We start from the raw sequence: 16,332 nt of genomic DNA on the forward strand, positions 1-16,332 counted from the left end.
TGAGAGTGTGTGTGTGCACACACTCATGCACACACATGTAAGTTTATGCTCATGCATGTGAAGGCTAGAAAGCAACATCGGGCTTTACTACTCCAGACACCGTGGACCTGGACATTTTGTTTTGTTAGTTGGTTTTGCTTATTTGTTTGTTTTGTTTATTCCTTTCTTATTTTTTTTTATCAATCTGGTTTGGGTGGTTCTGTTGTGTTTTTGTTTGTTGTGTTGGGACAAGGTTTCACTATGCAATCCTGGCTGGAACTCAATATACAGACCAGGTTAGATTCAAGCCAACAGATGTCCTCTGCCTCCCATATGCTAGAAAGAAGGCATGTGCCACCAAGGCCACCTTAATTTTTAAAATTATATTTACTTATTTATTGTAGGAGGAAGAGAACACTCAATTTTCAGCCTGAGCAGCAGCCAGGTTCTAACACTGCAGTCTGTCGCTTCCCAGGGTCACATGTACACAAAAGCCCCATGTGTGCACCCCATAGCCCCAGGCTGCTCTTCTACAGAAAGTGCCCCTGCCCTGAGAAAACATCATGGCTGCAGGGCCCTGTCACTGTTCTTGGGGAAAAATGGTTCTCACTGCAGGAGACAGATTACAGCATCCTGGACAGAAGTCATCCCACAGCAGGGTCCCTATGGCAATCTACTGAGTCCAGGACTTGAAACAACAGAGCCCATGACTTGGGATTGAGGGGCCAGCAGGTGGCAGCAGTGAGGCTGAACTCAAGGGGAAGTTGGGCTCCTGAAGAACCAATCAGAGCCTGTTGTATAAAAATGCTGGAGACCAGCAGCTGACATAATGCAGGCTCATGGGGCCCAGCCCCTCCTTGAGAGACTTAGCCATCGAATGACCTTCACCTACGGACCCTTGACTGTAGAGCAAGGCCAGATGAACTGGAGGTTAGCGCTCATGACCAAGAGGGCCCCCTCTCAGACCCACTAAGGCTAAGGACAAGGTTCAACTGGTGGAGTGCTTACCTGCCTGGCAAGCACAGCTAGGTTCTATCTCCAGTAGGGAAAAGGGGGCACACCTGTCACACAGCACACGGAGGGCAGAGAGGAGGTTCTGTAGGAGTTCAAAGTCATACATCTTGACTACATAACAAGTTCAAGGCCCTGCCTAGGCTACATGATACCCCATCTAATAAGGGGAGACTTTCTGACAGGTACAAGAGGCCCAGTCCCCTCTCCTGACCGAAGGTTCATTTGGCCCTAAATCATCCCTGAGGTTCTGTGCTCTGCATCTCCAAGGACAGGATGGATGGATACAGAAGTGCATCCATGTGCAGCTGGCAGTAAGGCCATGAGAATGAGGTCCATGACCATGAAAGCTCAGGTCAAGGGATCAGAGGACCAAGGGGACTGTGAGGAAGGCAGAGAAAGCAGACATGACAGAGTCAGCTGCATAGCCTCCTGCAGAGAAGCATGGAGAAGCAGTCAGTGCCAGGACATCTAAGGGAATGGGAAGTCACCACTGCACATGTCACTCAGGGAGAATGATGCCATTTCCTCTGGTACAACCACATCTTCATACCCTTCAGGGAACTGATGGAACCTTGTCATGAGGAAGGGTGGGAAGATCCTCCACAGAACCAGCCCTAAGGACACCACAGCCCCGCTCCCACTACTCACAAATATACCCAAACACAGTCCAGCTCTGTTCACTCTCAGAGATGTCCCAGGCAATGTGACATGAGTGACACATTGCAGCTCTGAGCCCTCTTTCCCACCTCATGCAAAGAAGGTTCTAGAACACACATAGCTAGAGGGAATCATTCAAATGTTTTGTGGTAACAGACTTCCGGGAGCCCAGCACCAGATTCGTGGCCTTTGAGGGGAGTTCAGAGGCTGCACCTAGCAGGCAGCTGGAAGTCAGTGTGGACTGGAGCAGTGCAAGAGCTCAATGGGACTGAAGTCTAGTCACCTGTCCTGGTCCAGTCATGTGACATGTGCCAGGGCTTCTCTGATCCTTGGATTCTGCTTATGAGTGTGTGTTAAGGTTGGTGGGAGGCAGAAAGGCTCCTTCAGAAGCTAGAGAAGCTTGGGAGTCACAGTCGAGGCAAGGGAGACGGTCACCCAGGAAGCCCAGGGAAGGAACAGACTCGGCAGCAGAGAGCAGTCACGGTGAGAGTGTCCATTGGGCACTGGTTTTCTTGGGGCGCTGTGAGGCGTCCCTGAGGGGATCAAGAGGTCTAAGAGCAGATGAAGGTGGGGTCACCATACTAGGGCTGGGGACTGAATGTGTTTCCTCATCACCTCCTTTCTCATTGTGTCTGAAGTGAGCAGAAACTGACCACTTCTTTACCTATGATCATTAGAGAGAAAGACACAGACAACCAGCTTGAGAGGAAACACAGTGAGAAACAGACGGAGATGAGGGCAGGACTGGAGAAAATCAGGAGCTCAGGAAACAGTGACTACAGGATGCATAGGGAATGGGAAAGACTGGATGAGACAGGAGGTCAGGGTGGAAGAGAAGAGAGCCCAGCATGCAGAGGTCAAGGCTGTTTCTACCAGCCAAAAATGGGGGCTGGGCTCAAGGACTCAGTCATCTTCTCAGTGACCACAAGGAAGGATCTTCTGCAACATGGGAAAGAAGAAGGCAGAATGATAAAGGAAGTTGTTGGCCACAAGGAGGTGGAGATGGGGAGGTCCTGCCCCCACTCAGTCTTCCACATGACAAGGCCCAAGGCATGTGGGTCACTTTACTCTAATTCTCTCCTGACTTTTGAGCACCCGAGGATCCCTCCACGGGGCCTCCTCTCCTTCCCGATGGCTCTGCTAATCTCATTTCTTGGAGGGATTCTGGACATGGCTTGGTTCCTGCTTCTGCTGCTGCCAGCAGCCTGCCTGCAAGCTGGTAAGTGGTGGGAACCTCACTACTGGGGACTTAACCACAGGAGGGGTGAGTGGGGCTGGGAAGAGTCGGCTGGTATGTGGAGAGGTGACTGCTCTAGGAGCCAGTCTGCCCTCTGTGCCCCAAGAGAAAGCTCATCCTCAGAGTTGGTGCAGCCCAACCTTTCCCCGTCTGTCCTGTCCCATATGTAACAGTGGGACATAGGGAGAGTCCTCCCGTGTGTCCCACACCTGCCTATGGATGACGGCTCAGGAAGCTCTGGGTTGTCCATTCCATCCCCTGAAGTGGCTTCAGATTCTCCCCATCCTTCTCAGGGAACTCAGCAGGATCCAACAGAGAAAGACCATATGGGTTTGACCAAAAACCACACATCTTTGGTGTCCAGGGCGGCTCCATCGAGATCCCCTTCACCTTCTACTTCCCCTGGGAGTTGGCACCAGACCCACAGATGATGATTCTCTGGAGATGGAAGAACTTCTTTGGGGAATTGATCTACAGTTCTTCCTCGGGTTTCATCCATGAGCATTTCAAGGACCGGCTTGTCCTGAACTGGACACAGCCTCAGACATCCGGAGTCCTCAAAATCCTGGACTTTAAAGAGAAGGATCAGACTGTGTACTTCTGCCGAGTTAGTCTGAAAACAACAAAGCGCAGGGAGGTTTTTCAGTCGATCGAAGGGACCCAACTCACCATCAGTCAAGGAGAACACATCCCAGGTCAGTCCCTGGTGGCCCTGACTTCCTTGTACCATACATGTCACTAGAGATCCTACACTTCTGATCTTTCCCACAGATTCCTCTCGTGTGTTCTGTCTTCTCCTCAGAGCTCTGCCATCTTCCTCCTTCCTCTTCCCCAAACCATCCACAAACCTTAGCTGCTCTCCCTGAGCTGCCCCCTCACTGTGCCCTCAGATCCCACCCCACTCCCGGGCCTCAGCTCTTCCCAGATGCCCAGTCTCCTGCTCCTTTCTCCCAACGACACTACTGCCCTGCCCACCCCTGCCCTTGTTGCCTGAAATCCATGTGGGTGTGGGTGCTGTGCCAGGGTCTCTGTTAATTCCCAGTTTACACCACATCTCATGCCTTCCACCAAAGGTGCCTTCAGGTCACCATGTATACCCCTCCTCTTCTGGGTCCCCGTACCTCACCTGTATCTAAGACACATCCCTCACCTCTCCTGCCCCAGTTTCTTTTTCCTCTCCCTCAGTTTCCTCGTCTCCCTCACGTTATCACCATGATCAGGTCTTCTGGTTGCTTCACCTCCTCTGTGGCAGCTGTGACTTCAGTTTCCACACAGAGTACACTCAGACCCAGCCTAGTCACCGTGTGGGTGTTACCTCTGCCACCTGTCACCACTGTTGGGCACTCTCGTGGTCATTATACAGGGAGATGCAGAGACCAGCAGAATTCAATCCCTGCCCAAAATCATGCTGGTGACCAACAGACCCCACAAAGACCCTTTACCTCCAAGCGTCTCTCAACTATAGACACATGGTCTCTGCTGGAGTTCACTCTACTGTTCGCCTCCTCCTATCTTGATTTTGTAGAGTGTGGATATATAGTGCAAGCATACGTGTGTGTGTGTATGTTTGTGTGCACACACTTGTGTGTGTGTGTCTGTGTGTGTGTGTGTCTGTGTCTGTGTGTCTGTGTGTGTGTACACATATTTCCCTTTTTAGCTTAGGAAGACCAGAGTGCGGCACTGGGAATCCTCCTCTGGTAAGACCGACTTTATTCCCTTGAGGCAGGGTCTCTCACTGAACCTGGAGCTCACTGTTCTGGGCCAGGCTGAAGGCTATGAAGCTGCATTGATCCTCTTGTCCCCATCTCCCATGGTGTTGCGGTTACAGGTGTTCACATGGCCTCAATTACAAATAATGGGTATGATATCTGAGGAAGGAACAACTAAGGTTAATCTCTGGCACACACACACACACACTCAGACACCATTGTTTTGCAAAATTTTAATAAGAATAAATATTTAGAAATTAAAATATAAAATTAACAGCCATATAATAATCAATTATTAATTGCATTGCCAGTTCTCAGGATGCAGTGATAAATGGGTTTATCACCTCCAGGTTAGACCCACCTGCCTCTCCCTGGCCATCCACTCCTCATCTTAACCCCTGTGCTGGCTCAGGATAAAGTCCACACCTAGAGCTGGCCAGGCTACCTTACATCTGTGTTTTCTGTGCCTCTTACACGTTTCCCTAAACATCCTTTTCTGAGATTTCTGTTCTTCTCAGCCTTCTCCCTCTTCCTCCTTTCCTAATATCTCTTGGCCCTCAAGATAATCTGTCAGTGCTTGGTAGAAATCTCAAATTTAAGGCAGCCATGCCCGTCTCTGCTTCAATCAGACACACCATGGTTTCTTCTTTAGCAGGAATTCAGATAGTCCCCTAGGCCACATGCATTCTAGACCAGGGCTCTGCCATTGAGTTACACCTCGCGGCCACTGTGGGTTCTTTCATCTGTATTTTTAAAATTAATTCATTACCTGAATATTTCTGCCCATTGTTTTTAAAATGTAAAATTAATGATAAATAGTGGGAACCTCACTACTGGGGACTTAATCATAGGAGGGTGGAGTGGGGCTGGGAAGAGCCGGCTGGCATGTGGACAGGTGACTGCTCTAGGAGCCAGGCTTTCCTCTGTGCCCCGAGAGAAAGCTCATCCTCAGAGATGGTCCACCCAACCTTTCCCCGTCTGTTCTGTCCCATATGGGACAGTGGGACATAGGGACAGTTCTCTGCTGTGTCCCACACCTGCCTATGGATTCTCAGGAAACTCTGGGTTGTCCATTCCATCTCCTGAAGTGGCTTCAGATTCTCTCCATCCTTCTCAGGGAACTTAGCAGGATTCAACAGAGAAAAGCTTTATGGATTTGATCAACCCCACACGTCTCTGGTGTCCAGGGCGGCTCCATCGAGATCCCCTTCACCTTCTACTTCCCCTGGGAGTTGGCAAAGGATCCACAGATGAGGATTCTCTGGAGATGGAAGCACTACCATGGGGAATTGATCTACAACTCTTCCTCGGGTTACATCCATGAGCATTTCAAGGACCGACTCGTCCTGTACTGGACACAGCCTAAGACATACGGAGTCCTCAGAATCCTGGACTTGAAAGAGAAGGACCAGACAGTGTACTTCAGCTGAGTTCATCTGAAAATGACAAAATGCATGTAGGGTTTTCAGTAGATCGATGGGACCCAACTCACCATCACTCCTAGTGAGCCACGCTGGCTCAGGCTTTGATGCCTCTGGCTTCCTTGTCCCCTAGATGTCACCTCAGGCTCCACAATTCTGACCTTGGTTTCATGTTCCTTTTCCTTGGCTCTGACACAGGATCTTTCCATTGTGGTTGTGACAGTCTTTGCTGTCTCCTCTGAGTTGTCTGTCATCCCATGGTCAGATGGAACCCCACCACACTCTAGATCTCAGCATGGGTGTTCCCTCTAGTTCACCCCCTTTCTGTCCAAACTAACACTGCAGTCCAGGTCACTTTCCCCTTCCCCGTGACTCAAGGTGGACTGACTTCTCCAGGATGTAGCTGACTCACTCGGTTCTGTGTCAGGGCTTCAGTTAGTCCCCGTATGGAGCATCTCCACACAGCTCCAACCTAAGGCCAGAACAAGCAGTAGGTGCCCACTGGATGTTCCTGGTGTCCTACAATCCAACTGTAAATTGACATTGTCACCACAGTTTCATGAATCCCATCCTAACTTCCCAGAACACATTCCTCACTTCTCCCTACCTACTCTCTGGTTGAGGAAATCAGGAGATAAGGCACCTCAAGGATGAATCTAGCCCTTTTAGCTGCAGGGGTTCCCTGTCTTCAGATTGAACCACTGTAGTGTACGGAGGGCCGTTTTAGTGTTCTCCAACTTACACCTTTTAGCAAGTTGAATTCTGCACCCCAACACCTCTCAGCTAAGCTGCCCAAATCCTCAGATGAAAAATACCTGAGGTGTTCTGAGCACTGCTTCAACCAAATTTGCATAGGCTTTGCACCTGCAGAAAATTCTCAGGCAAGGATCACATAGAGGGGACAGGGGGCAAACTGTAGCAGTTAAGAAAGGCAGATTAAGGGGAGGTGTTAACACTCTGAAGTCAACCAGGTGTAAATCCATGGGAATTCTCCCTACAACTCCCTTTTAGGGTTTCCATTTCCAACTCTCCTCTCCCTTCCTTGCCCTCTTGCCCTCACCTCTTCCACACAAGCCCCAAGGATCTTGGGAACTAATGCCCCCATTTTCATGATGTGGCTGCTCTGTCTTCTGATTCCTGCCTCTCCTCTGAAGCAGAAGTAACTGCAGGCCCAGCACTGGGAACACTGATTGGAACTCTATGTTGCTGTTACCCCTGCACCCTTTGAATGGTCCTGCAGGAACTTGGAATTCTGTATGCTTCCTTGATGACCACAACCTTGCTCTGTACCTCTGGTTTATATATATTATGGTGTTTTGATTTTTATAAGAAAGGGTCTCACCAAGTAGCTCTGGTTATTCTGGAACTCACAGAAATCTGCCTACCACTGTCTCCCAAGTGCTGAGATAAAGGCCTGTGTCACCACGTGCAGCAGTGGCTGTTGACTGGATTAAAGCCAACCTGTGACAGGACGCCCACAGCACAGTTCTTGTGCAGTCTCTACAGCTGTCATGTTGACCTGATGTAATGTCTAACCGCAGCTGCCAGGACTCAGAGAAGGGAGAGAAAAGAGTTGCTTCTTGGATCAAGAGCACTGATTCTCAACCTTCTTAATGGAGACACCCTTTAATACAGTTCCTCATGTAGTGGTGAACCCCCCCCCATTATTTTTATTGCTGCTTCATAAGTATAATTTTGCTACTGTTATGAATCGTACTGTAAATATCTGACTGCATGTGATCTTATATGCTACCACTGTGGGGATAGCAACCACAAGATTGGAGCTGTTGGTCTACTGTTTCCAAATAGATAAATGTGGAAATTAACCTTAGTGGGGATTGCAGGGCAGATGAATGTATGCTGTCCTGTACTGAGCTGGACACCTATGATCAAAATCATATATTTTCTGTTATACATTTGGTGTACTTTGTGTGTGTGATCATGTGAGTCTGTTAATTCAGGTGTGAGAGTGTGTGTGTGTCTGTGTGTGTGTGTGTATGTATATATGTAATCTTTGACAATTCTTCATATTCATTTGAAGCTAGAAGAAAAATTCAGGAGCCGTTCCCTTATTTTCTGAGACAGGGATTCTCACTAGCTTCAGGTTTGCCAAGTAGTCTAGGCTGGCTAACCAGTGAGCCCCAGGGACATGCCTGTCACCACCTCCTTTTACTGGAACACAACTCATTCAACTCTGTTTGGTGTGGAACTAAATATATATAGACAGGCTTGCTTTAACTCACATAGATCTGCCTGCCTCTGCCTTTAGGAAGAAGATTAAAGACCATGTCCAGCTCACCAGGCTCGTGAGATGGATTCTAGGGATCAATTCGGGGTCTAAAGTTCCTGAGAACAATCACAATACAGACTGAGACATCTGCTTGTTCCATGCATTTATGACCAAAACAACTGTCTTTCTGACTTAATTATCTGTGACTAAAAGTAAAACTGAGGACACACAGCCAGGACAGGTGGAGGGTGTGCACTGAGCTTGCTCTCCCAGAGTCTCAGCCTTCAGCATGTGTTCCCCTCTGTGAACTTCTAACAGCTGCTCCCCATCCCACCTCCCACAGAGGAGACAAGATGTGACACTCCCCCATCCCTCCTCATCCAGGGAGGATCTGCTCACTCCTCATCTCTCCCCAGCAGTCAGCACCACCATGCAGAGCCCCTCCATCGTCACCTCTGCAGTCACCACAGCTGGACTGGAGAACACAGAGAGCAAGAGGAATCCTTCTCTTGTGAACCTCGGAGCCATTATTGGGGTGGTGGTGGCCACGGCTGTGCTCATAACCCCCGTCTATGTGATGCTGATCTTCCTCTGGTGGAAGAAAAGGTGAGTGGTCCAGGCCAGGGCCTCACCTGAGCTTACCTCTGAGTTTTCTCAGCAGTGGGACATGGAGATAGGTATATGTACATAGAAAGTTGATGGTCAACCTGACTTCCACAAGATCTTGACACACATAAAACAAAAGCAAAGTGTGGACCAGATTCAGAACTGACTTAAATCCGTGGTAAGAAGACTACAGGACAGGAGCAGAGATGAGCAGATAGTGGAGTGTAATGGAAAGTCCAGAAACACAGACTTGAACATGCAGGCCCTGGTTTTCAGAAGGGCTCAGCCCTGCAATGGAGAAGAAGAGCAGCAGAGAGGTGGAGAGCAGCAGTCTGGGAGGCAGCAGAAGTCTGACTGGGATTCGAACCCTGAGACTGAATCTGCAGGGGGCAGCAGCTGCACTCACAGGGAAGCCAGGGAGCCAGGTTCCAGGGAGACAAAAGGGAGGCCTGGTGAGTGCAGAGCAGGGAGAGCAGGGAAGGGACAGAGTTCAAGGCAGGGGAAGGAAGGAAAGGGAGAAGAACATGAACAAGGGGCAGTGGAAAGGAGAGTTGTCCTCTGATTGGCTGTGCTGTGAAGGACAGCTGAGGACTGACCTCAGGTCCTGGGGACTCTCAGACCTGTCCCTGAATGGCTGCTGCAGAGCTGTTCGCTTCTCTGGGCCCCGAATGTTGTCTGAACACAGAGGACAATTGAGAGGCAGACAGAGGTTCAGCATGGCTGCCACACTGACACTGGTTCTTCTCCTACAGGCCAGCAGACTAAAGCTGACACCCCAGCCAGGTGAGCGGCTGTTATTCCAAGGAGCAGGTGAGGGGCTGCTTCAGGTAGTTTTTTTATGAGAGACATGCAAGGGATCTAAGGAGATGATTGAGTTAGAAAAGCCTTGCACACGGGCAGGAGGACCTGAGTCTCTGAGATCACCCACATTGTAAACCAGGGAAAATATAGAAATACGTAATCCCAGTCTGGACAAGCAAGTGACAGCCAGATTCGTGGAGCTGTCTGTCCAGCTAGTCTAGCACAATTGCTGAGTTCCAGGCCAATAAGACGCCATGTCAAAAAAAAAAAGAAAGAAAGAAAAAATGTGGATTCTCCAAGGGGATAAATCATGGTCATAACATTTTCCAAATTTACTTTAAATGAAGGGTTTGAAAATTGCATATTAATGGACAACATAAAAATGAGGAGTAGAGAGAGAGCTCAGTGAGCGGTGTCTGCAGTCGAGCCCAAAGACCTGCGTCCATTTGGGGGAACAGAGTGGGGCAAGTAGAAAACTGACTATGGAAATCTGTCCTCTCCTTCTTAGGACCAACACTGTCTGTTAGTCCCCAGCTAACAGAACTCCAGGAGGCAGCATTGCTCACCAGGGTGGTGAGTTTTCATCAAAACAGGGGGTGGTGGCCACACATCCTGCATCTCACCACCTCCCTGACTACGGCCTGGTATCAGAAATCATAGCTGCAGGCCTGTGCTGTGAAACATCTGTCCATGGACAGGTACAAGAAGAGAACCCCACTTCTGCCATGTGCACTCTGACTTCCTTTCCTCAGAACCCAGTCAATCTGTCTGTCTCTGGCCCTGAGATTCCATCTCTGCTGTTTCCTATCTGTCCATGGAATTAATAACATTTTTAATAAATATCCTAGTCCCAAGACATGATCTCATGTCTCTCTTAATGCAGCCCAACACACAGACATGAGACCTTAGAGAGTAGCAGATTGTGTCCAGGAGCAGAGACACAGAGAGAAGCAGGTAACAAGGTCCACACTGAGAACCACTGCATGAGAACCCTGTTCCTCTCTCCCGTTCTGTCCTGGACACTGACATCACAGCCACAGCCCTAGGCCCCTCCATGACCCTCCTCAGGTGACAGACCATGGCTTGCTTAGGTCCCATGCTGAGTTTCCTTTCCTCACAGGCCCATCTACATACACCCACTTTCTTTATTTCCTGCAATGTGAATGTTCTGACCTCTGGGGTCTCCCCTAGGACAAGACTTCCTTCCCAAGTCCAGTCTGTCTTAAAGTTTGATAGTAAGTGGGTCAGCTTCTACCAAAGAGCATGCTGGGACATAATGACAGCATCCACACTGACCATTAAGGATGAAATCCAGGCTACTTTCACAGCCAGAGGTGGTGCATGGGCATTGGCAGTGTGGCTGTAGTTGGCTCCCATATGTCCATAAGGAGTGGCACTATTAGGAGGCATAGCTTTGTTGGAGAAGGTGTGGCCTTGTTGGAGGAAGTGTGTCATTGCGGAGGTGGTCTCTCAATTCTCCTATTCTCAGTCTACGCTCAGGGTAGATACAGTTCACTTCCTTTTGCCTGCGAATTCAGATGGATAACTCTCAACTGCTTCTCCAGCACCAAGTCTGCCTGCATGCTCCCATGTCCCACCATGAAGATAAAGTACTAAACATCTGAAACTGTAAGCCACTCCAAATTAATTATTTTCTTTATAAGAGTTACCATGCTCATGGTGTCTCTTGACAGCAATAGAAACTCTAAGACAGGCATGCACGATTCAGATCCACCAATCACAGTCCTGCATAGATGCAGCTCTTATTCCATCAATGACAAGACTCGAATCTGTATCAATCAGGGGCCTTTGCTGAGTCATTGGAAAACTGTCCCATCCCCATGGTACTAGCTGAAGCTACAAGGGATGGAGAAGTTGCCAAGGCTTCTCATGAGTAAAGTAGAGTCCCCTGGGACAGCTGTGAGATGTCTGCTGTGGTGTCACTGGATCCAAGTCTCTGAGGCTGAACTCAGCCTCAGCTGTGATCACAGTGATCCTGGCATCTGGGGTGGTGTCTCCTCCGAGCATCCCTGAGGGGGTCACACAAGCAGGCTGCCATGATGACCATCTGCCCAGTCATCTACAGTATGGTTAATTCACTATCACCTCCGTCCAGGCAGCTGGGCACAGAGAAGGGGCTTCATAGATGTTACTCCAATGGTCTTGTTACTTGCCATATAACTTTCTCCCTTGTTCAAAAAGGAGGAACAGTAAAGGGGCCCACAGCAAAGGCTTACACAGAACCAGCATTCTCAACCTCATTAACATAAAATTCCCTCAGGGTGTAGGGAACACGATGTTCCAATGGGAGCAGAGATGGGGTCTAGCCGGGCTACCACTCTTTAGGGTTTGTGTTCCCCAGACAGAGCCATTCAGTAACAATAAGTACTAGAGGAATCCGGGCATGTTGGCATAAGCCTGTAATCCCAATGACTGACAATAGAGGTAGCAAGATTACGAATTGGAAGCTATCATTAGTACCTACAGAGTCTGAATCCAGTCTAGACTACATGAGACTCTGTTTTGAAACCAACAAACCAAAGCTAACCAAAACTTCAAACAGCAGAGAGGTCATGGAGGCAGGTCATCCATTACTTCACTTTGGTTGGAGACAGAGAACTTGAAGATGTGACCAGTTTTCCTTTAGATTCACTGAAATAAATTTTGTGACGATTGATAGTTTTGTTTCAGCTATATAGAAAGTTGAAGAGGAAATTGAGAGTTTCTCAGTTTCTGTGACCTCAAACTCAGTGACTTGTGAGTTCCTTCCTCTGCCTTGGCTATCTGCAGAATTTGGGAGACTTCCTCCAGAGGAGTATGTGGCTAATGTGGTCACTCACTAGATTTTAGGACACAGTATAGAGTCTCTTCTTGGGACTCCCCTCTACAGGGGTGCAGGGAGGTGCTCACACTGAGGTTGGGCAGCAAATGACAGATGTTGATGTCATCATGGGGAGAAAAGAGGGTTCAGATGGGGACAGGGCATCTGTGCTACTGTGACGTTCTAGTGCAGCCTGAGTGTCCTGTCTACACCACGGGTCATCATCCTCCACCCTCTCTCTAGCATCCCCTCAACTCTCTCAGGACCCAGTCTGGGCAGCTACTCTGGGTTCCTTCTGGGTTGAATTAGTTGTCACTGGGGTAAAGATTTCAAGGAGTGGGAGAATGGCTGGTGTGACAGATGGGTTGACAGATGGCACTTCTCATCTATGAGTTGTCTGCTGGGGCAGGGCCAATCTGCCCTTCACTGTGTTATTTGATGGAAGTTTCTGGAATTGGAAGGGTCATATGGAAATAGGAAGGGTTCAGTCTATTCTCTGCCATCCCTGTCATGGGAAAAAAACAGCTGGGTATAACATCAGTGTCTGAATGCTGGAAACACGATCAGGAACTGGAGTCTGAAAGTCACAAGACTGGCCTGGAGAAGCGATGTTTACCCAGGATGAGGATTGGTTAGACATGTGGGACACATCAGCTATGAATGTCTCCCTGCGTGACATGTCTCTCTGTATTCAGGTGCACATGTGTGCACGTGTGTGCTGACTTATGTAGAGTCCAGCAGACAAACTGAGGCGTTACTACTCCGGACACATTCCACCTTGGATTTGTTTGTTTGTTTGTTTGTTTGTTTGTTTGTTTGTTTGTTTTGGCCTTTATGAAATAAAATCTATATAGCCATTGCTGGCCTGGAACTTGATATATAGACCAGGATAGACTCAAGCTCACTGAGATCCACTCTGCCTCCCCAAAGCTGGAATTAAAGGAATGGACCACCATGTCTAGCCCATTTTAAATTTTAACTTTTAAAGTTACACTTATTTATTCTGTGAGTGCAGGGCACACTTGTGCTACAGTCTGAACAGCAGCCATGTTCTAACACTGCAGTCTGTCACTCCCCATGGTCATATTATGGAAAAGCCACACGTGTGCACACACAGCCCCAGGCTGCTCTTCCCCAGAAAGTGCCCCTCCCCTGTGAAAGCATCATGGCTGCAGGGTCCAGTCACTACTGTAGGGGGACACATGGCTGTCACTGCAGGAGATTGATTACAGCATCCTGGACAGAAACCATCCCACAGCAGGGTCCCTGTGGTGATCCAGCTGAATCCAGGACTTGAAACTGAACAGAGCCCATGACTTGGGATTCAAGGGCCAGCAGGTGGCAGCAGTGAGGTGAGCACCTACAGACCCAACCAGAACCTGTTGTATAAAAATGCTGGGGTTACCCAGGCAGTGGTGGTACATACATTTAGTCCCAGGACTAGGGAAGCAGGTGGATCTCTGTATTTTCAAAGGCAGCCTGGTCTACAGAGCAAATTCCAAGACATGCACCAAAGCTACAGAGAAACCCTGTCTCAGAAACAAAATATAAATAAATAAATAAAAATAAAAAATAATTCTGGGGTCCAGCAGCTGACATATGTCAGGCCTAAAGTGATCAATCACTCCTAGAGACTCTGCAATTGGGTGACCTTTTACCCACAGAACCCAGACAGTGGGGCAAGGCCAGATGAAGCCTGGAAGTGAAGCTTGGATGCTGCATCTGCTCAGACATCTGGAGCCCTAGAATCCTGGACTACAGGAGAAGGACTAGACCACATATTTCTGTAAACACAACAGAAGGCTTGTAGGCTTGGTGGTCGACTGATGGAACCCAACTGCCCATCACCCATGGTGAGCCACCCTGGCTCTGGTTTGATGCCTCTGACTTCCCTGTTCTCTTGATGTCACCTCAGGCTCCAAATCCTTTCTCCCTCCCCTGTTGTCACCTCTCCACATGAGCCCAAAGGTTCTTCAGAAAAAATGTCCTAATTTTCATGTCCTGGCTGCTCTGTCTTCTGATCCTTGCCTCTCCTCAGTAGCAGAAGTAACTGCAGTCCCACGCACTGGGAGCACTGAGACCTGGCCTGGACACTGTGTTGCTGTTACCCATGATTCTTTCACAAGGTCCTGCAGGAACTGGGGACTCTGTGCTTCACTGTTGCTCACAACCTTGCTTTGGCCGTGTTTACTCAGGATGAGGACTCGGTCGACAGGTGTTGGATGATCAACTGTGAGAGGTGCCTTGCATGACTGTGTGTGTGAGAGTGTGTGTGTGCACACACTCATGCACACGCATGTAAGTTTATGCTCATGCATGTGAAGGCTAGAAAGCAACATCGGGCTTTACTACTCCAGACACCGTGGACCTGGACATTTTGTTTTGTTAGTTGGTTTTGCTTATTTGTTTGTTTTGTTTATTCCTTTCTTATTTTTTTTTTTATCAATCTGGTTTGGGTGGTTCTGTTGTGTTTTTGTTTGTTGTGTTGGGACAAGGTTTCACTATGCAATCCTGGCTGGAACTCAATATACAGACCAGGTTAGATTCAAGCCAACAGATGTCCTCTGCCTCCCATATGCTAGAAAGAAGTCATGTGCCACCAAGGCCACCTTAATTTTTAAAATTATATTTACTTATTTATTGTAGGAGGAAGAGAACACTCAATTTTCAGCCTGAGCAGCAGCCAGGTTCTAACACTGCAGTCTGTCGCTTCCCAGGGTCACATGTACACAAAAGCCCCATGTGTGCACCCCATAGCCCCAGGCTGCTCTTCTACAGAAAGTGCCCCTGCCCTGAGAAAACATCATGGCTGCAGGGCTCTGTCACTGTTCTTGGGGAAAAATGGTTCTCACTGCAGGAGACAGATTACAGCATCCTGGACAGAAGTCATCCCACAGCAGGGTCCCTATGGCAATCTACTGAGTCCAGGACTTGAAACAACAGAGCCCATGACTTGGGATTGAGGGGCCAGCAGGTGGCAGCAGTGAGGCTGAACTCAAGAGGAAGCTGGGCTCCTGAAGAACCAATCAGAGCCTGCTGTATAAAATGCTGGAAACCAGCAGCTGACATAATGCAGCCTCATGGGGCCCAGCCCCTCCTTGAGAGACTTAGCCATCGAATGACCTTCACCTACGGACCCTAGACTGTAGAGCAAGGCCAGATGAACTGGAGGTTAGCGCTCATGACCAAGAGGGCCCCCTCTCAGACCCACTAAGGCTAAGGACAAGGTTCAACTGGTGGAGTGCTTACCTGCCTGGCAAGCACAGCTAGGTTCTATCTCCAGTAGGGAGAAGGGGCACACCTGTCACACAGCACACGGAGGGCAGAGAGGAGGTTCTGTAGGAGTTCAAAGTCATACATCTTGGCTACATAACAAGTTCAAGGCCCTGCCTAGGCTACATGATACCCCATCTAATAAGGGGAGACTTTCTGACAGGTACAATAGGCCAGTCCCCTATCCTGACTGATGGTCCATTTGGCCCTAAATCATCCCTGAGGTTCTGTGCTCTGCATCTCCAAGGACAGGATGGATGGATACAGAAGTGCATCCATGTGCAGCTGGCAGTGAGGCCATGAGAATGAGGTCCATGACCGTGAGAGCTCAGGTCAAGGGATCAGAGGACCAAGGGGACTGTGAGGAAGGCAGAGAAAGCAGACATGACAGAGTCAGCTGCATAGCCTCCTGCAGAGAAGCATGGAGAAGCAGTCAGTGCCAGGAGATCTAAGGGAATGGGAAGTCACCACTGCACATGTCACTCAGGGAGAATGATGCCATTTCCTCTGGTACAACCACATCTTCATACCCTTCAGGGAACTGATGGAACCTTGTCATGAGGAAGGGTGGGAAGATCCTCCAC

The 16,332-nt window shown here is 48.9% G+C and overlaps 1 protein-coding gene across 3 annotated transcripts; it reads left to right on the top strand.

Moving 5' to 3' along the window:
* The first annotated feature begins 2,405 nt into the window (after positions 1-2,405).
* On the top strand, positions 2,406-10,508 carry LOC148123130 (paired immunoglobulin-like type 2 receptor beta-2). Of its 3 annotated transcripts, none has more exons than XM_087903467.1 (5): positions 2,406-2,869; positions 3,181-3,582; positions 8,664-8,853; positions 9,606-9,636; positions 10,163-10,508. In XM_087903467.1, exons 1-4 carry the CDS (start codon positions 2,434-2,436, stop codon positions 9,616-9,618), a joined length of 1,041 nt encoding a protein of 346 aa, XP_087759593.1. In that variant the 5' UTR covers positions 2,406-2,433; the 3' UTR covers positions 9,619-9,636; positions 10,163-10,508. The 3 variants fall into 3 exon arrangements, with proteins under 3 accessions (XP_087759593.1, XP_087759594.1, XP_087759591.1); XM_087903468.1 differs by having other exon boundaries at positions 2,413-2,869; positions 8,667-8,853; positions 9,606-9,663; XM_087903465.1 differs by having other exon boundaries at positions 2,414-2,869; positions 9,606-9,663.
* The last annotated feature ends 5,824 nt before the right edge of the window (positions 10,509-16,332 follow it).

This window comes from Myodes glareolus, chromosome 2 (genome assembly GCF_982192425.1).
Source record: "Myodes glareolus chromosome 2, mMyoGla1.1, whole genome shotgun sequence".
NCBI classification, from domain to species: domain Eukaryota; kingdom Metazoa; phylum Chordata; class Mammalia; order Rodentia; family Cricetidae; genus Myodes; species Myodes glareolus.